Source organism: Miscanthus floridulus, chromosome 12 (genome assembly GCF_019320115.1).
Source record: "Miscanthus floridulus cultivar M001 chromosome 12, ASM1932011v1, whole genome shotgun sequence".
Taxonomy (NCBI): Eukaryota; Viridiplantae; Streptophyta; class Magnoliopsida; order Poales; family Poaceae; genus Miscanthus; species Miscanthus floridulus.
In genome coordinates, this window is record NC_089591.1 from 19,262,951 (window position 1) to 19,283,763 (window position 20,813).

General features: G+C 46.5%; 1 protein-coding gene and 1 long non-coding RNA gene across 3 annotated transcripts; one reads left to right on the top strand and one right to left on the bottom strand.

The window, feature by feature from the left end:
- Window positions 1–13,101: 13,101 nt before the first annotated feature.
- Window positions 13,102–16,502, top strand: LOC136495201 (uncharacterized). Of its 2 annotated transcripts, XR_010768917.1 has the most exons (5): window positions 13,102–13,275; window positions 14,498–14,596; window positions 14,705–15,401; window positions 15,495–15,551; window positions 16,372–16,502. It is a non-coding gene; the product is annotated as an uncharacterized lncRNA (long non-coding RNA). The 2 variants fall into 2 exon arrangements; XR_010768916.1 differs by having other exon boundaries at window positions 14,705–15,551.
- Window positions 16,503–18,382: 1,880 nt separating this feature from the next.
- Window positions 18,383–20,735, bottom strand: LOC136495600 (uncharacterized). Its single transcript, XM_066491488.1, has 3 exons — window positions 19,572–20,735; window positions 18,767–19,455; window positions 18,383–18,725 (listed from the first exon to the last, which is right to left on the bottom strand). Exons 1-3 carry the CDS (start codon window positions 20,733–20,735, stop codon window positions 18,383–18,385), a joined length of 2,196 nt encoding a protein of 731 aa, XP_066347585.1.
- Between the last annotated feature and the right edge of the window lie 78 nt (window positions 20,736–20,813).

Here is a 20,813-nt window from a genome sequence, read left to right on the forward strand (position 1 = left end):
CATTAAACCCTTACCTTGTTTACTTTGAAAAGTTTATCACCTATGTTACCTATTGCATTAAGTTGATTTAGTTCAAATGTTACCTACTTGATGTATTGCCTACCTTGTTAATTGTTTACCATCCTTGAAGATGTTTTCATTTACAAAGGCGTAGATTGCTTAGTATGCTTTATGGTAGGCTTTCAAAGTAAAAGTTTTGATACAATCAAAGATAGCATATTGGCCAAGGAAAGAAAGAAGATAGAATGAACTAGAGACTAGTTGGGTGACTTATCTTGAATTTTGGGTAATGTTGCCGACTATGTCGCTTAAAGGCCACTCATTGTGGATCTTCTGAATGAGACACTTTGTAGTTCTGGTCATGTACTCCGGTAAGCCTACTTCGGCTAATCTGATACTAAGATGAATGCCCACGCATTAGGAGTAGAGAGATGGCAGGAGTAGCGTGTATCCTCGTGGCTGGAATGTGGTCAGATTTGAGGTGTGATGTGCTCTCGGGTGGCGTGGAGATGGCTTAGTATAGGAGGATCTGGTAGCAAGGTTGATATATGCAAGATTAAGTTCTACATATGTCGTGTGATAAGGAATCCCTAGCTGGGACTTGAATCATTTTGAATTGCCGATGCTCCACAGATATGGAGACTCGATTCATTACAGAAGCAATGCAGGACTGGTGAATTACTAAAATATGAGAAAGGAATAGAATGGGAAGGATTGGAATATGGGAAATGTACATTTAGTTGAGATAATGAACTCAAAGGACTTAGGGGTAAAACTTGAAAATAAGATAAGAATAGTATGCTTTTGGCAAAGAACTTTGGAATCTTGCTACATCCTTACCTTGACCCAACACCTGCATCTCTAAAGTCCTTCACTCCCTTTTACGTCAGGTCAGTCTTGTTGAGTACTTTTGTACTCAGGGTTTGTTAACCCTTGTTGCAGGTGAGTTGCATGCATAGGCTTGTTTTGATCCCTGCTGCATGTCCGTGTTTGAAGTCAATGATGATGAGGAATGATGAATGGCCTTTGGACAAGGCACTAGTTTGTATGATAAATAATGTTAATGTAATATTATCCCACTACTATGGTTGTATGACACTTATGGTATTGTAAGTTTGAAAACAACTGGTTTGTAAACTATGTTATCTTAAGACTTCTGCTATCTTTTACTCTGATATATATATTTGAATAAACTATTGTAATCTGCAATGTTTGTGATTGGGATCCTGTTCGAAAAAGAAACGTGGATGATTCAGGTTTCTCAAGGACACCCGACAGACCTGTTAAGTTGTTGGGAACTCATGTACGCTATCAAAGGTCTGTTGAGACAACGATAGATGCACATGGGCCCAATTTCTTAGGAGGTTCTGCCACAGGTTCAGAGTAACGAAGGTCGATACGATCGAAAAGCAACATTCTGGTGGCAAAGATTTTAATGTGTTCTATGTAATGCATTACATGAACGGGATCATCAAAGCCATGAAACACAAACAGGTTCTTATTATACCAACACACAAATCTCTACTGATTAAATTGAATAATGCGCTCCATGTTACATTACTACAACACTGCCTTGTTGTAGTCTGTGCTGCTATCGAATACAAGGGAGCTAACCACTCAAGACATATTTGCGCTTCAAGAACGCCTGGCTACTTTTATCCTCGATGAGGCCCTACATGGAGACCATGCGGTGTGTTAATTATCAACAACAGTTTAAGTCCTACATCTCTATATCCTAGCCACTACTATCAACTTATCGTCTATTGTTAAAAGTTCTCTTGTATGTGAAGATATTGTATGGATTTGACAAATATATCTGCATGTCGTGTCATGTAGCTATTATGGTCCATCTTAATTAATAATTATTATCAATACCAGATATAGTACCATTCTGTAATGGTCTCCATTTTGTATTGAATCATCATTCTTATGTTGTTAACACCACTACATCATATGACTATATGACTGTGAGGAAAGCCTTGTCACCGTCACATTGTACCATTACCTAGTGGCGGAAGCCATCAACAACAATGCCGGTCCAACATATGATGCGGCGAGATCAAAAAAATCATCACCACCGTCTCAATTAGTAAATCGACACCGAGTACATCCTCATCAAGGTTGGATCATACTACAAGGCAATGGCGGTAATGCCATTCAAACAGACGGGTAATACATCAAAGCGGTGGTGATGATGTCCTTCACATAGGTGGGTCATGGTACAATGCGATGGAAATAATGAACTGATCATGGATGGATCATAAGCCAATACGGTGGTGTGAGTGTACACCCACATAGATGGGTCATGCTCCGATGCGATAGAAACAAGGACTTGATCATGGACCATAAGCCAATACGGCGGTGTTAGTGTATGCCGACACAGCTGGGTCATGCTCCAATGTAACAGAAGTAAGGACCTTATGAAGGATGGATCATAGGCCAATACAGTGGTGTGAGTGTACACCGCAGACGGTCTTAGATAGCGACGGTAAAGGCTATGACCAACACTACCGATAGCTTACTACTGAGGCCAAAATTAGACTGCAATGTTGGTTACGACGCGGCTGTGAAAGGTGTGAGTGTAGTAGTGCGCCTCGGTTAATCTTTTAATGGAGGTAGGTGGCTTAGGGTGACTGCCTCGGTTAATAAGTACTAACCGAGGTGGTTGTCTTATACTGATCACCTTAGTTAATTGATTAACCGAGGCGGGCAGCCAACCACCTCCATTAAGGATGGATTAACCTTGACCTTTGGGCAGCGGCGGATGGCTTGCCCTTCTCGGTTAATCCTTTTTGTCCACCTTGGTTAAGTTTTCTGTAGTAGTGATGCCTATGGCTTCTACCCTTTGTTTATTTATAGTTTCCTCCAAGGCCCTCATACATGCAACTAGGAGTCCTACTCCTACTAGGATTCTGCACTCAAGTTCTGGTAGAACTAGAAGTCCTAATAGCACACCTCTATTAAGTCATATTACAAGTAGGATTTGAGTCACCATACAACAATCTCCACCTTGACTCCAATCCTTTAAAGTTAATGTGCTCCTCTAAGAATTTACTCTAAATTGGCTCATTTTTATTTATTCATACTCCCACCTTGAGAGTGCCCGCACCACAAGGGCTCATGCACATCACCATATATAATGTGCATGTCGGTTCTAGACTGGAGTGCCTGAACCTTCTACATGAGAGCTCCAACATTGTGTAGTTTGGTTAACCACACCACCTTCTCCTATGGTCCTTTGTGCCAAAGGTTTGTACCACCAATCCACCTCCAAGCTCCACCTGCTTGTTGGTACTATGTGGTCGGATCATGTCTTCCTTATTCCAACAGCTTACAGCTTGGCCTCTATGACTGTTAGATTTTACAACCATCTTTGCAGCCTTGCACTTGACCGCAATTGAGATTTGAGTACCAATCATTAACGAGACAACTTCCTTCTCCTGATAAGGATTTTTACCAAATCTCCCCATGGTTGCACCACCCATAAGATTTCCTATCACTTGGTATCCTCTAATAATACATACATTTTATAATTATCTACCCTTTGCAAGTAACTCGCATGACTCCACCTTGAAGTGATAAGCCACAACCTTGGAGTTCTTGTGACCTCATAGATATTAGATTCTTTTTCAAGCCCGAGATATCAAACTCCCATTAGTGTGCAATGTATCATGCATCTCCTTAGTGATTGCATACTCCTTGCAATCCGCTAAGTGAACAATTCCATTCGCTTGGTGTAGAGATCCTTTGTCAAATATCTCCCTCACCGAACATGTATGGAAGCAACTTCCTGAATCTAATATACAATCATAAACAGTACCTAGTTGACTGACAATAAGTTCATCACTTTCATCCTCACTTGCCACTTATCATTCTCCTCACATAGTCTTCAAACTTAGACAGTCCTTTAATTATCATGTGACCCTCTTTGTCACATAGATAGCATGTATGTTGTGCCTTGCTCTTTCATTTCTTCCCATGATTCTTAACTCTTCCTGCTCCACCTAAAATAGTCAAAGCTTCATCACCCAAGAATGAAGATTCATGTAGCTTCTTTAAGGACTCTGCCTCTAACAAGTATGCAACAGTCTCTTTAAAGTTGAGAGTAGTCTTCCCAACAAGAATATTCATCACCAGTTGCTCCCACTATGGTGGTAAGGATGAAGCCAACATGATGACTGTTGGCATTTCTTAGCGTAATCACCAAGTGTGGAGGTTTTAAGTCCATCCTCGACAACGGCACTAGAAATGTATGTTGGTATTTCTTAGCACCATTGTAGCAGAATCGACTAATTTATAAGAGCACAAGTACAATGTCAACCACCAGAGCGGTCGCACTGTCATACTTGAGCCCATATAAATCTGGTAGTCCATCAAGTGTCGCGAAGGACCTCGAAACATAACCAACATACAACCAAGATCATACATGATTCAACATACATGTCACATGTTACATAAAGTTTGCAAGTAATTCAACATACATCAGAGTATGAATAAAGTTACTACAACCTAAGGTTCAAATTTAGTAGTAGAAGCAACATAGTTTTGAAACCATAACACACATGGTTCAGATACATGCCAGTTCCATGACCAAGTCCAACAAAAGCATCCTGAACAACTAATATAGAAGGACCGTGCCCATGGTCTCACTCCTTGTCCATAGCTAGAGAGAAGCAATGCTTGCAATAACCATGATACATAGTACCATCTGCAACAAGTGGGAAATAAACCCTGAGTATAGGAATGTACTCAGCTAGACTTACCTGTCATAAACCAAAAATAAAGAGACAGGAAGGATTATGCAAGGCCGTGAAAGGTAGAGCTGGCTTGATGACATTTTGCATAAAAGCGGAAGTAATACATATCTTGATATGTTCAGTTATTTTTGCAACAAGTTATACCTATTAAAATTAAGCATGTCTAGGTTGGAAATTATACTAAAGCAATCACTTGATTTAAGATGAAGCAAACAATAGTAATCATATCCGGTGTGATATCTTTACATTCATCGTAACCATTACCATTCATCAAGTTACTACGATGAAGAAGCTCAGTCAAGTTTCTCACTACCTGGGAGAGATGGCGATTCGAATCGATTACAACTAGCTGAGCAAAAATCCTAGCACAAACCCACACTTCTCCCGTAGGGGTCATGTTGGGTCACCTTTGGTATAACTTAGGACTCAACTTCACGGGTTTGATCAGCGCTGCACCCTTAGGGACTGACTAGCTGCCAGGATGCTTAGGACCAGCCTGCCCTTGGTTCACATCTAGCTCCCCGCACATCCTTACTACCACCAGTGTGTGCGCTTGGATAGAACGACTGTCGGCCTGAGTTGAGCTACTCGGCTTCATAGTCAGAATGAGTTATCTAACCAACTAAGTGAGAGGCTACATTCAAAATGACAAGAGGGCCTCCAACGATGTGGTCCTTAATCGGCATAGATGGAATCACAAGAATCAACCTACCACATAGACTCCGTCCGTCCTCCATTTGCATCATCACATGGTTCTTTTCCACGATAGCAAATTTAGCCAACCGTGATCCGGTATGCACCTATATCTTGCAGGTGATGGGAAATCACTAGACTTCTATTGACCTAAGCATGGCTAGGCATATATTCGATCCCGAACCTACATAGTGTTCAAGGTATATATTTCTAGACAAGGAGATTATATGCATCAAGTGTTTCCAAACAACTCCTACAACTTAATGCATCAAACATAAAAGAACTCAAGTGGATATTTATAAAAAAATAGGAGGCTTAGAATGCTCCGGGGCTTGCCTTTCAAGTAGGCTGAGGGTCGATGGTTAGGGCACTCAGGCAACTCCTCCTGATCCCGTCCTTCTCCTTTGGGAACCTCCTACTATGGGATTTCATGCGGGGTCTCCTCTCCTTTGAGCTCAAACTCCAGCAGGATCACTCCCTCTGTCGATCCTATATGCATGAGCACATAGATAATTATATAGAATGCACAAGGGATGATATGAATGATATGGTGCAATGCATATATATACATTCTTAACAACATGATGACAAGGTGATAATATGATTAACTTAGTTTTACTGAGTAGGTGCATATCTCTTCTCTAGTACAAGAAACATACACTCACCACTTTCTAGCAACCTAAGGTAAAGTTGTTCATCATCAGTAAGAGGCCAAAAACCTGTAGCTAACAACTTATCTTAATTAGCCTAAGCATCTAAATAGCAAGCATCAAGCTCACACAAAGCAATCAAGTCAAGAACCTAGATGCAAATGAATTATAGAGCAATAAATAACTAAGTGCATACAACCAAACAAAACTAGGCTTAACTAATGGTACCGGCAGGTTATATATATCACCAACATGTTAAAAAGTATAATGGTTGGAGCCAAACCAATTTTATATAAGCCTTTATTAATTTATCAATTAATTTAGATGAAAATTGGAATTGCTATGTCCAGTGCTCAATAAATTCTAGAAACATTACAGCAGCCCATACATGCTCCCAAGAACCTACTGTTAAAATTTCATGCCCATAAGTTACATAGATCTACCACAATTAATTTCAAAAGAAACTAGCATTTAATCAAGCTAAATTACAAAGTCATACTCAAAGCATGCCTACTGTAGGTTTAATATTTTTCCTAGCTACAACATGTCAAAACAAGACCAACAAAATTGGAATCACATTTTTAGCATCTTCCAAACTCAAGTTATGCATTTTAAAAGATTAAATAGGTAATAAACAAGATAATTTAAACAAGGTATAAAACTATGGCACATACCAAGTTTCATATTTTTAACCGATAGTACTCATCAAGATGAAGCTAACAAAATTTGGGTCACTCAATTTGGACACTCCTAGCTCTAGATATGAATTCTACAAGTTTGCATCAAATTCTGTAAAAGAATAAAAAGAAAAACATCAAAAATTCCAGCCTTGGCTAAGTGCACCTGGCGCACTCCACCCAGAGGTGCTGATAGCTGGGTCATGTGGTTAGTGTGACCCCACCCATCAGCCACAGAGGGCAGAGACATGGCTTGACTAATGAAGAACTCGCCGACGGTGAGGTCTCTGACAATGCGGTCTTCACCACTAGCTTCCTCTCGTCACTCCGCACTCAACGTTGTAGGTGGTTGGAGCTATTATAGCCTCTAGCTATGGTGGTAGTTGTAATGGCGATTCAGCGGTGGCATGCGGTGGTGCTCCGAGCATCTTTAGCCACGACGAGTTCGGGTGAGCTCGGCTACGGCTTTAGGGTGACCTAACAGAGATCTAGGGTTAGGGTTATGGCTCACGGAGGCGCCGGTGAAGCACAGCCCCATGCATGGTGACATGGCGGTGTGAGCACGACGATGGCATCATGGTGTCCCGGTGAGCCGGGTGATGGCTTTGAGCAACTGTCTTCCATTTGAGCTTCACTATCCTAAGGCAATGCTCTAACACCTAAAAGCAAGAAAGGAAGAAGACGGGGTGAGCATGGCCATGGTGACATGCATGACAGCGGTGTGGCTGGGCCATGGTGGTGTGGTGCTCGTTCTACCTCCGGCAAGGCTAGCATTGGCCAAAGGCCAACGTCTATAACATGCATGAGCCCTAGCGACTACGGAACATAAAAGAGAGAGTGGTGCATGCATGAGGTGGCCTGGCCATGGCGAGCTCAAGCTCAGCAATGCACTGTGGCCATGGCGACCATGGCGCATTGGCACTTCGGGCTTTACCTATGCTCGAATGGCGTTACTAGCAGTTCGGTGCGATGGAGCGCAACACAGCGGAGTTGTGGGTGAGACAAATCGAGCAGTGGTACGATTTGGGTGGCTAGCTTGGGCGGTGAAGGTGCGACAATGGTGGCGCTGCTGCCTTTCTCCGCTACAGTGTGGTGTATGGGCGAGAGAGGGAGGGAGAGCAAGAGTGAGTGCGTGAGAGTGTGGACGCCCATGTTTCCCCCTTCTGGCTCGATAGGGTACGTCGACGTTGGTGTATGGCCGCCACGCGTCACACACGGCCTGCACGCAATCGTCCACTACTACTGCCCCTGGCCAATCTGAATTGACACTGAGCCACCACCATTACCGACTAAAACCTGATTTTTGAGCCACTAGAACTCCTAATACATGCAGTGATTTGGCAAACCAGTTCCACCATTTTGTAGAACTATAGGAGTACTACAAATTTGCTTAAAAGAGTTTGGCCAAATTCCAAATGGTTTTCAAACTAAAATGCTCCAAAGTCAACTACATTGAAACTAGAAATCAGTTTTAGACTTAGCCGATTTTTGAAGTTCTAAAACAACATCAAGTGGATTTTTGTGAGCCCTATTTGACTAAGCTAGGCACTAATTCAGCTCTTGACCTTTAAACAATGTTTGTTCTACATGAGCTAAACTACAACTTTATTTAGGGCCACTGTCATGCAAGCTCTCTAAGTAATTAGTCAAGATAGGTCAAACACTCAACATGATAAAAGGGCATTTCTAGTCATACCATCACTTAGAAGTATTTTTAGACCAAATCACCAATATAAACTTGGTTCCATTTGTCATCCTAAGTGTGTCTAAGTTGTTTTGGTGACCAAACAACACCCACTTGCATTACCAAGCATGATCACTAAATATTCACAAGGCAATTTAACACTTTATGAAAATAATCACAACTAGACAATGTATCATTTCATGCTCATGAATGCAAATGTATGAATGATGCCTATGCTCATGCAATGCAAGTGCAAGAATGCAAGCTTAACACTGGGGTGTTATATCCCCTCCCCCTTATTGCAATCTCGTCCCGAGATTGAAGTACCTACCATTTTTCATAAATCACAGGGTAAACTTTACGTAGACAATCCTCTCGTTCCCATGTTGCATCCCGTTCACTGTGATTATTGCACATTACTTTGTGGAACTTAATCACTCAGTTCCGAGTTACTCTCTCTTTACTATCCAATAGTTGTACCGGCTTTTCCTCATAAGCTAGGTGTGATTCTATTTTGATATCCGCTATTTCAACTCTTTCTTCAGGAACACACAAGCATTTCCTCAATTGAGACATGTGGAAAACATTGAAAATAGCACTCATCTCTAGAGGTAACTATAGTTTGTAGGACACTCATCTACTTTGTTCAATGATTTTGTAGGGACCTACATACCTAGGTGAAAGTTTTCTTTTTCACACCAAACCGTTGTACTCCCTTCATTGGTGATACCTTCAAGTATACATAGTGACCTACCTCATACTCAATAGGTCTTCTTCTTTTGTCAGCATAGCTCATTTTGCCTAGATTGAGCGGCTTCAATGTGTTGTTGGATGATACAAACTTGCTCTTCAGCTTCTTTGACAAAATCAATTCCATAATACCTCCTCTCCCTGGGCTCAACCTAGTTCAAAGGAGTTCTACATTTCTGAACATACAAGGCTTCGAAAAGGGCCATCTTAATACTCTCTTGGTAACTGTTGTTATAGGAAAACTCGGCTAGAGGTAGCCACTTTTCCCATGGCCCTTTTGAAGAGATTACACATGCTCTCAACATGTCTTTCAATATTTGATTCACTAACTTAGTATGTCCAGATGTTTGAAGGTGATAGGTAGAACTTTGGACTAAGTTAGTGCCCAAATCTTTGTGCAAGTGCTCCTAGAAATGAGCAACAAACTAAGATCCCCTATCTGACATAATGGTCCTTGGTACACCATGTAAACGTACTATATGGGTGACATACAACTCTGTGTACTGATGTGGTCGGTAACTGATGCTAATCAGAATGAAATGTGCAGACTTCATCAAACTGTCCACAATTACCCATATGGAGATAAAACCTTTCTGAGTGCGCAAAAGCCCAACAATGAAATACATGTTGATTTCCTCCCACTTCCAACCTAGAATAGACAAGGTTGAAGTAGTCCAGGAGGTTTCAAATGATATGCCTTGACTCTACTACAGGTATAACACCTGGCAACATAGGCTACGATTTCTTTCTTCATTTTTGTCCACCAAAAATGTGTCTTTAAGTCTTGATACATTTTACCACTACTAGGATGGATAGACAGTCTAGAAGAGTGAGCTTCATCTAGAAGTTGGTTTCTAAGTTCTCGATCCTTTGGCACTACAAGTCGATCTTTAAACCATAGCACACCCCTCTCATCTAGTCTAAAATGCTTGGTGTGTTTTTCCTTCATCTTTCTTTTAATGTGAAATACACCCACATCGGTCTTCTGACTCTCAATGACCTTGCTCTCAAGCGAGCAACTAACAGTGATATTGTGCAACACAATAGGGTGCAAGAGATTAAATCCATCTTTCAACAGTGAGTCCAAGAAATTACAATGAGACTTCCGGCTTAAGGCGTCTACAACCACATTCGCCTTACCAGGATCATAATGCACTTCTAAGTTATAATCCTTGATATACTCTAGCCATCTTCTCTGTCTTATGTTTAACTTAGGTTAAGTGAAAATATATTTGAGGCTCTTGTGAGAACAAATCTTATGTTAGAAAATTTTAGTTATTGTGATAAGAAACTTATAAGGGAAGGCACAATGCATAAATGCGAATGAATGAGTTATCATGATGCATGCACGTTCCGTACGTCCTCACAAACTTAGAAAATTTTTTAAAATTCTAGCGACATACACGGTGGCATACATACGTTCTCTCGTAATATAAGCGAAACTAGTCGGACTACGCGTTTCACTGTTAGCATACCTGTAGAAGAATTTTATTTCAGTCCAATCCCCACAGTTATATATATACAGAAATGAAAGTCTAGTCTCTAGGTTTCATTCTAAATACTTCCATATATATATAGAATATATATATACTTCTGTATCAAAGGTACCCATGTGTAAATACGTCCATACATACATATAAATATGCATATACAACCATATCAAAACTAACCCACAATTAAATACCTTTGTATATATATATATACTTCAGTACCAAAACTACGTTCCCCCTTAGACCGCATGATATCATCTTGCGGTCATGCCACTTACCTTCTTACCTGGGCATAGGGTATATTGATCCATACATTACCATTCAAGTGAATGGCACCCATACAATAGCATGACATATGGACGACGAAATAAAATTACAAGAAAGTAACCCCCAAAGTTAGTACTTATTAAGTCACCTAAAATCCTTAACTAGGCATAAAGGAGATGATCATTGGCACACTCTAGACTCAACTTTCAGATTTGAACACACACACACACACACACACATATATATATATATATATATATATATATATATATATATATATATATATATATATATATAGAACTACTATCCTATAGCTGGCTGTAGAATAACTTATTCTATAGCCACTTTGAGTTACGATAATTACTATGTTAATTTACGAGATTTACAGTAACTCCTTACTAAGTGGTTTACTATAACGTTATGGTAAATATTCCCATGTGTTATAGTAACCCAACTATCGTAAATATGTATTGACATTATGGTAAATTAGTATATAAAATTATGGTAAATAGAGGTGGCTACAGAATAATTTATTTTGTAGCCGGCTGCTGAATAGCCTCTCCCTATATATATATATATATAAGCTATGCTCCTCCTAGGTTTCGTCTTGTGGGCTGGGCCACCCCTGAGGGCGTAGCCCATATGATCTGTCGTGGATATCCAGGGACGTACCCCCCACAGTATCACTATCCAGTTTTGGCTTTACCCATCTGTTTTAAGTACCATTGGATATATCTAACTACCTATTACTTGTTTGTCTACCGTCCCATCTAGCTACCACCTAGGATTGGCCCCAAAGGCGGTCGGGCTGTGCAGCCGCTTCAAGCTCGTAGTCCTTGTGGGCCCTCTTCAGGTATATTACCAGCATCTCTATGAAAAAGTGGAGTTGGGGGACCACCTTTACATTTTTTTCTAGAGCACCTCAAGGGGTACTCTGGTTTTTAGAGTTTTGTACTCCCACATGGAGTTAGAAAAAATTATCCACAATTACCACTCATTAATGAAAGCACCAGTTTGACTATTTTCTCACCCAGCGCCCATATGCATGGCTCGACCCCGATGTTTCTTCTTCCCCATGACGCTCTTTCTCTCTCCGCACCTCCTCCCCAAAAACCCTAGCACTGTCGCCCATGTTCTGGCCTCCCTCAGCCCCCTTAGCCACCCAGCTCCCTGTCTCGGCCAGCCAACTGCTGTGGCGGCGATTGTCGCCCAAGCCGCTAGCAGCCAAGCCACAGTCGACCAGGGCTATTGCTGGCCGGCCATTGCCTCCCAAGGGCGACTGTAGGTGCCCAAGGATCGACTGCAAGGAAGTGCACAACGACAACATCATTTAGGGGCAGGGGCATATTAGACCTTTCTAAGAGAAACCTCACAAAATTGTAGCTAGAGCTAGGCTGCATGCCAAACAGAGCTAACTACTTCACAAACTCTAAATTGGAGCTGCTCCATGGTGAAGTTGGTAGAGCAGAGAGCAGGCTCAAACACACCCTAAATGGGGCCTAGCCTCCAAGGTTGCATGCGCGTTGTGCGATGGTGGTGTCTCCCGTCGTGGAGCGCACCCGCCAGCGTTCAATTCCCAGTCTGGGGATCAAACCAGGTGCTGCACCAAGGATTTTACTAAGAGGGAGCCGAGCTGGTGTATGAGTAATGTGTGTGCGTGTGTGCTCGGTAGACACGTTTCGAGAAATCTAAGGCAGTCTCACCCGTACTTGAGTGTACGGTCATTACTGGTGTCTAATACGAGTCTTATATGATACGCCACATGGTGTTATTAGAGGAAAAAAAAACCAACGAACCATCAGCCTGTTCGTTTGGCTGTGGCTTATCGTAAACGATCGTAAATTTTCAGTCGGAACAGTATTTTTTTTCTCATACAAATTAGGCAGCAGTACTTCTTCACAAACCAGCAACGATATGAACCAGCCAACCGAACAGGCTGCATATATTTGCATCCTTTGGCCGGGCCAAATTCAACTCAGGCCGGATCCACACCCACCTCCGACCCATCGCCATTCCTCCAATTCCACAGCCCAGTAATATAAACCGTACAATCTTCTGCGCCCGCATCTCTCCCTCCTCCGTGTACGCGAGCCTTTCCCTATGGCCCAACGCTACCTCCCCTGCGCCGCCTTCTCTCGTCTACTCTGGGTGAAAAGGCCGGCGCGCCCGTCGTCCCTTTTCCTCGGTCCTGGTCACGGAGGAGTCTGCGGCATCTGATTCGAAGCTGACTCCCAGGTTCTCCCCGTTGGGCAGCTGCCACGAAATCCTCGACCAGGCCGTCGTCACCCTCCTACCCGACTTCTTGAGGTGACTCCGATCAAATCCCTACATTCTAGCTACTATTATTGGGTCTGATTCTTTGTTGTTTTATAAGCTGACTGTTTGTCTGCAAACAATTTGTAATTTTGAATAAATCATTAATGTGTTAACTGATTTATCATCGCTGTTAAACACTAGTACATGCACACAAAAGCATCTCGATTTAGTGCTCATGATCTGAAGCCATCAGTCGAACTTTGTGTTTGGCACCAGACTTAGTTGCTTCGTGAGTATTGATCTGTTAAACACTAGTACTAGTACATGCACAAAAGCATCTCGATTTTGTGCTGTATGATATGAAGCTATTGGTTGCTGAACCTTGTGTTTGGCACCCGGCTAGGTTGATTCCCGAGTTTTGATAGGATTCTACCAATTCTTGTGCCACCAATTCATTACCATGTTATGGAACATATATATTAGTTAATTAGTTGAGCTCCCACCACTTGTGCCATGCCATATTATGTGATATTTGAACCAATTTATGTCCCTGTAACTAGGGATGAAAACGGTACGGATATTTTTCGACCGTATTCGAAACCGAATCCGTTTAGAGGGGTTGAGATCTGTCCGTATCCGAGTCCGGATATCCAACATCCGATACCGTATCCGTATCTGAATACTCAAATCACATATTTATGATGTCGATATCTGATCGTATCCTATCCGACATAGCTGACACTATCCGTATTCGAATCCGAATCCGGACAGAAATATGAAAACAAATGTAATATCGGTGATATCCGTCCGTATCCGATCCGTTTTCATCCCTACCTGTAACCAATCTGGACGAGCAGCTGTTCCCAGCTCATAAACCTTCCTAGACCAGCTTATGAATCTGTGGGGTTGTTCAAAATGTGCTCCAATGGTCAAACCTTCCTAACCTTGAACTTTACAGCTACAAGGTGGATTACCTATTGTCGAAACTCCATGTTTGATGACATGTTCCTGTTGAGTGTTGAATACAATTTTTGCTCATTATGTGACCCAAAGTCCCAAACATTGTGTAGAAGTAGAACATTTGTTTTTCTGATTTATTTCGTTGCATGTTTGTGATTGATCTGTTAGCATTGTCACATGCATGGCAACCTTTTTCTTGATAGTGTGTAAGGGCAGGTAGCAGATACAGGAGTGAAGTTTATCCTTTATATTCATATTATGGCATCATATGCGGTCACAGGATCTACATGTGCTTGCCCTTGTCGTTTGATAGGAGAAGATGCAGTTCCTGTTAGATGTAGATTCACCCTTATCCAACCCATCTAGAGAACATAGAAGCAATGCAAGGCAACAAAGGAGAAAGCTAAAAGAGGTACTACAGTTGTTCATTAGTTATGTGTTGTTACATAAACAGAGTATCTGTATCTTCATTTGTCTTGGTGCCATTACTGGTCTCTTATCATCATGCTTAAACACTTAGGGTGAGAGTTCTAGGACTGGGGACCTAGCTGCACATGTGGAGCAGAGGGCTTACAACATGCGCCCACAGAATGTTGATCCAGTTATAATGCAAAGGGGAGCAGGATTTGACGCAAGATGCAATAGAACCAGAAAAGGAAGCAGCTCGCTGAAGAAGATAAAAAAAAGAGTATTGGATATGCGCAACGAATTTTTGGTAGTGATGAATCGATATTCTGAAGCATCTCGACGATCAAATCCAAACAGTGAAAAAACTGATCCTAAACTCTTACAAAGCCAAACCCCACTAGCTTATTTCTCTAGCATCTCCTTAAGCCACGTCATCACCAGAGGCCCACTACCATCTTATGAAGCGCGATCCCTCAGCACTTATTGCGTCTCTTGCGCTCACCTCCTGCATGCGCACAGATCTTTTTTCTTGGTCTTCCACTAGCCACGGTAGATCATTATTATCCACCACTAATCAATCCATCCACAAAGCTCCACGATCCATTATTATCCACCACTAATCAATCCATCGACACAGCTCCGTGATCCTTCCTTTCAGCTTCTGTCTAATCTACCTCCTTATAAATTGTTTCACGGGCATAGAAGCCACGCCAAGGGCATGGACGCCAGTACCACAACCACTTGCTATCATTTTACAGCTTAGACGGGTCATCTAGATCGCCAGCCTGCTTGCATCTTCATCTCTGCCGGTGCTGCTGGCCTCCACTCTGATAGCAGCTGCTCCTAATTTTAAGCTTCCTCTTTTCTCTGATCGCCAAGCTTATTGTTTTGAATTTTGTCAGGTTGTGGTTCAGCTCGAAAAGTGCTGGACGTTTTACCAGCCATATATATTACTATATGTAAGGTCTCTTAGTCTGCTGCTCGATATACACAAGCTCTCATCTCTTAATTTTCTTATTTACATTTGATAAGCACATGCGTCTTCTTTTTTTTTACTCTTGCTACTCGCATGTACCTCCATCTCTGAATTTAATTACTACATTGGATGAGCATACGCACCTTCTTCCATCTGTATGATTGGAAAGAATGGATAATAATGTTGTTTTTCCTACCGTATGCAGAATATTGTCATGCATGCATACAAGCTTCTCACTACACTGTCTGCCTATTGCCTAAAGGTTGTGATCAATAGATTGACCATGTTCGATTGTAATTGAGAAGAACTATCATTAGTAATCCTTCATGATGATCATATGCACGCATCATCTCTTCTGGGCAAATCTATTTGCTTTTGTATCATGCATTATCAGTAAAGGCAGACCACTTATCTTATATGGACACTTTAATATGCATTCATTACACTAATACAAATCGTTACACTCCTGACTATATTTTCTTTCATTTCTCTATATATTGTGCACATTCCTATATAGTGGATATCCATGCAAATCCCGCGGCAACACGCGTGTCAAGGGCGTCAGTGCCTAGGGACGCCGGACTACGACTACGTAACTCGTAGTCGCGCTCCAGGCTCACCGCGAGGTTTTACCCCTCCGCAGGTGGCTTGTTTAGATTAGGGAAAGGATAGATTAGATGGGTAATGACTTGCTTGCCTTCTTCATTGTCCACGTACATGGCTAAATAGGCCTTGAGCCTAACAACTAGGAGCTAATTACTCCTCAATCTTAGGAACTAATTTGATCTCTCTTTCTATTCCAGCCGCTGATTGAAACAGCCTGCTCCGCATGGCCTGAGGCCGACGGCTGTGAGCCAGCCGCGCGTTCAGTAGCGCGACGGACGTCTCGGGCGCGCCGTTTCCTAGAATAGGGGCGGCCCCACATGACATCTCCCCCCCCCCCTCGACGAGCAGCTTGTCCTCGAGCTAGAACGCTGGATGCTTGTCGCGGAAGGAGTCCAAATCTTCCCATGTAGCCAAGGCAGCAGGTTCGCCCTTCCACTGGATGAGCACTTGACGCACCCCACGGGCCAGTCGAGCGCGCACAACGCGTTCCGGCTCTGGCTCCATTGCACCATTGTGAATGACCGGCAGAGGAGGTGCTGCAGCTGGCGGCTCGCCCACCCACTTCTTGAGGAGGCCGACGTGGAAGACATCATGAAGCTTGGCGCGTGGAGGAAGAGCGAGGCGGACGGCCACCTCGTTGATGAGCTCAGTGACGCGGTAGGGCCCAAAGAAGCGAGGCTGCAGCTTCCCTTTGGGCGCCTGGGACAGAGACGCGACTGGGCGATGGCGAAGGTGGAGCAGGACCCAGTCGCCCGTGGCGTAGGAGACGTGACGGTGCTGCTTGTCGTAGTGGAGCTTCTGCACAGCTTGGGCTTGCTCCCGCCGGTACCGAACATCCGCCAGGAACTCCTCGCGCTCGGCCATTGTCTTGGCCACCGCAGCCACTCGCGTGTCCCCCGGCTCATAAGACCGGATGGTAGGAGGGTCGCGGCCGTAGACCACCTGGAACGGCGTGGCGCGCAGTGACGTCTGGTACGCCGTGTTGTAGGTGTACTCGGCCCACGGCACCCAGCGAAGCCACTGGCGAGGATGGTCGCCGGTGAAGCAGCGAAGGTACATGGCGATGACGTGGTTGGCCGCCTCCGTTTGGCCATCCGACTGTGGGTGGAACGCCGACGTCATGTGCAGCTTGGTACCCATGAGCCGCATCAGCTCCTTCCAGAACACAGAGGTGAACACCGGGTCGCGGTCAGACACGATGGACTGCGGCATCCCATGAAGGCGCACGATGTCGGTGAAGAACGCCTGAGCCACAGACTCCGCTGAGTATGGGTGGGCGAGGGGGATGAAATGGCAATACTTGCTGAAGCGATCCACCACCGTTAAGATGACGGACTTTCCTCGTACACGCGGCAGTGCCTCCACGAAGTCCAGCCCGATGTCCGCCCAGATCGCCGTCGGAACCGGCAGGGGAAGCAGCAACCCTGCGGGGTGAAGATGTTCCGACTTGTAACATTGGCACGTGGCGCAGGCACGCACGAAATCCTGGACGATGCGGCGCATGTCGGGGAAGTGGAAGTCCCGACGAAGGCGATGCAAGGTGCGCTGCACCCCCTCGTGGCCGTCCTCGTGCACCGCGGCCAGGAGCTCGGCTAGGAGAGGCGACGCTGGTGGCACGTACAGCCGGCCATCATATGTCACCAAGTCGTCAGTGAGAGCCCATGGCGCTCTGCGTGAACCTGCAGAAACCTCGTCCCGGAGGGCGACCAAGGCAGGGTCAGTGGCCTGAGCCTGACGCAGGCGGTCGATGTAGTCGAAGCGCGGAGCGGAGACGGCCAGAACGGTGCCGTCATCTGTGTCGCGGCGGGAGAGAGCGTCCGCCACCATGTTCTGCGCATCGGGCTTGTATTCCACCGTGAAGTCAAACCCGAGCAGCTTCCCGACCCAGTGGTGTTGCGGGATCGTGGCGAGGCGCTGGTCGAGGAGGAACTTCAAGTTGTAGTGGTCCGTACGCACGGTGAAGCGACGTCCCCACAGGTACGGCCGCCAGTGTCTAATGGTGTGGGCGAGACCGATGAGCTCTCGCTCGTACGCGGCGAGGGAGCGATGCCGTGGGGCCACCGGTCGACTGAAGTAAGCGATGGGGTGCTTGTCCTGGATCAGCAGAGCCCCGAAGCCGTGGGTGGACGTGTCGCACTCGACGACGAACGGCCGTGTGAAGTCCGGTAGCGCTAGGACCGGCGCCGAGGTGACTGCGGCTTTGAGGGCCTAGAAAGCCGCGGCGGCGGCGGCGTTCCAGGTGAAGCCGTCCTTCTTGAGCAACGCCGTAAGTGGGGCCGCGATGGCGCCGTAGTCGTGGACGAACTTGCGGTAATAGCCCGCAAGGCCCAAGAACCCCCGTACTGCGCGAGCCGAACGGGGTTGGGGCCAGTCGGAGACCGCCTGCACCTTGGCGGGATCCATGGCGACGCCGGCGTCGGAGATGACATGCCCCAGGTAGGCAATGGAGCGCTCGCCGAAAGCGCATTTGGAGCGCTTGATGAAAAGTCGGTGCTGCTGTAGGACGACGAAGACGGCCCGCAGATGGCGCAGGTGATCGGCCCACGATGCACTGTAGATCAAAATGTCATAAAAAATACCAGTACGAAGCGCCGAAGGAAGGGCCGCAGCATGTCGTTCATCAGAGCCTGGAATGTTGTCAGGGCATTGCACAACCCGAACGGCATGACCAGGAACTCGTATAGGCCATCATGGGTGCGGAATGCCGTCTTGGCGATGTCGTCGACGCGCATGCGGACCTGATGATAGCCTGAGCGAAGGTCGAGCTTGGTAAAGAACTTGGCGGCGTGAAGCTCGTCTAGCAGCTCGTCGACGACGGGAATGGGGAAGGCGTCCTTGACGGTGATGGCGTTCAGAGCGCGGTAGTCGACGCAGAACCGCCACGAACCGTCAACTTTCTTGACGAGGAGGACAGGCGAAGAGAATGCCGAAGAGCTCCGACGAATGAGGCCTTGGTGCAGCATCGCGGCGCACTGGCGTTCCAGCTCATCCTTGTGTGTCGCCGGGTAGCGGTAGGGGCGCACCGTGACTGGCTGCGAACCCAGGACAAGAGTGATGCCGTGGTCCCGGGATCGGATTGACGGCAGGCCGTGCGGCTCGGCGAAGATGTCGTCGAAGGACGCGAGCAGCTCGGCCAGCAGAGTCATTGTGGCAGTGGTGGTGCGGACGGCGGGCGCCTCAGGCCCGGGAACCCCCTGCCAGCAGACGGACTGGCCCTGCCGCTGGAACGTCATGGTTCGGGCGCCAAAATCCCACAGGACAGGGCCCAGCGTCGCCAGCCACTATGTGCCCAACACCATGTCGTAACCTGCAAGCGGCATGACAAAAAGATCGGCGTGGAAGAGGTCGTCGTGGATGGTGATCGCGGCCTGGCGGATGACGCCGACGCAAGACACACGTTCGCCACTGTAGCCGTGAGGCGAGGACGGCGTTGGAGGGGTAGAACGGTGCACTGCGCCGCGGACTCGGAGATGAAATTGTGAGTAGACCCCGAGTCCAAAAGCGCGATGAGTGAGGTACCGCCGAGGTCAACGCCGAGCTGCATGGTGTCGGTGAAGCGGACGCCCGCGATGGCGTGAAGGGAGAAGAGGGGCGACTCCTCCTCAGCGGCCGCCGGTTCGGAGGATTCTGGCAGATCCTCCGTGTCCTCCACGGCGTCGTCTAGTAAAAATAGGCGTTTGCAGACGCGGTTGTGACCGCGAACGAATTTCTCGTCGCAGTTGTAGCAGAGGCCCAGCCGGCGGCGCTCTTCCTGTTCAGCTGTGGAGAGACGCTTGATCGGCCGGCCCTCCATGGTGACGGTGTTCGGGGCAGGATGATTGGCCCCCGGTGGTGCAGGCAGCGCCAGGCGATGTGGAGGCGCGGGCAGCAGTCCCCTTGTCGCTGCTCGCAGGGCCGGCGCCGCGTACTGCTCCTGTAACTCCAGCTTGCGGGCGAGGCTCATAGCGCCGGCAAGGGTTTGCGGATTGTGGACCTCGACGTCGAGGCTGAGCGGCGGCTGAAGGCCCCCGGTGAAGAGCTGGACGCCCTGGTCCTCATCGAGGCGCCCAGCACGGGGGAGGAGCGCTTGGAAGCGGTCCTGGTAGTCCGCGACGGTGCCCGTGCGCTTGCATGAGGCCAATTCGTGGAGGGGGTTGGAGCGCAGTGGTGGCCCGTAGCGGAGATGGAGAAGGTCCTTGAAGCGGCGCCACGAGGGAATGCCCTCGTCTTCCTGGACCTGGATGTACCACATCTGGGTGCCCTCTTCCATGTTGTAGGAAGCCATCCACACCTCTTCCTCCATGATCCGCTGCTGGTGGAAGTAGGACTCGCACCGGTTGATGAAGATCAGCGGATCAGACTTGCCATCATAGCGTGGAAAGTCGAGCTTCTGGAACCGCGTCGGCCGATCCTGATGGTGTTCGCCTGTCCCGGCCTTGGAGGATGACGACCACGAGGAACGCTCCTCGCTCAGGCGCTTGATCGCCTGGGTATTGGACTCGACTGAGGTCTGGAGCGTCGTCAGGGTGGCGGCTAACGCGTCCAGGGTGGCCTGAAGGGCGGCGTTGGGCTGCTCTCCCATGACGTCGGCTGGAGGTGGTGCTGGATGGGCGGAGACAGTGGGGCGCGGTGGGGAAGGCTGGGCGGAGTGAGCGCGAAT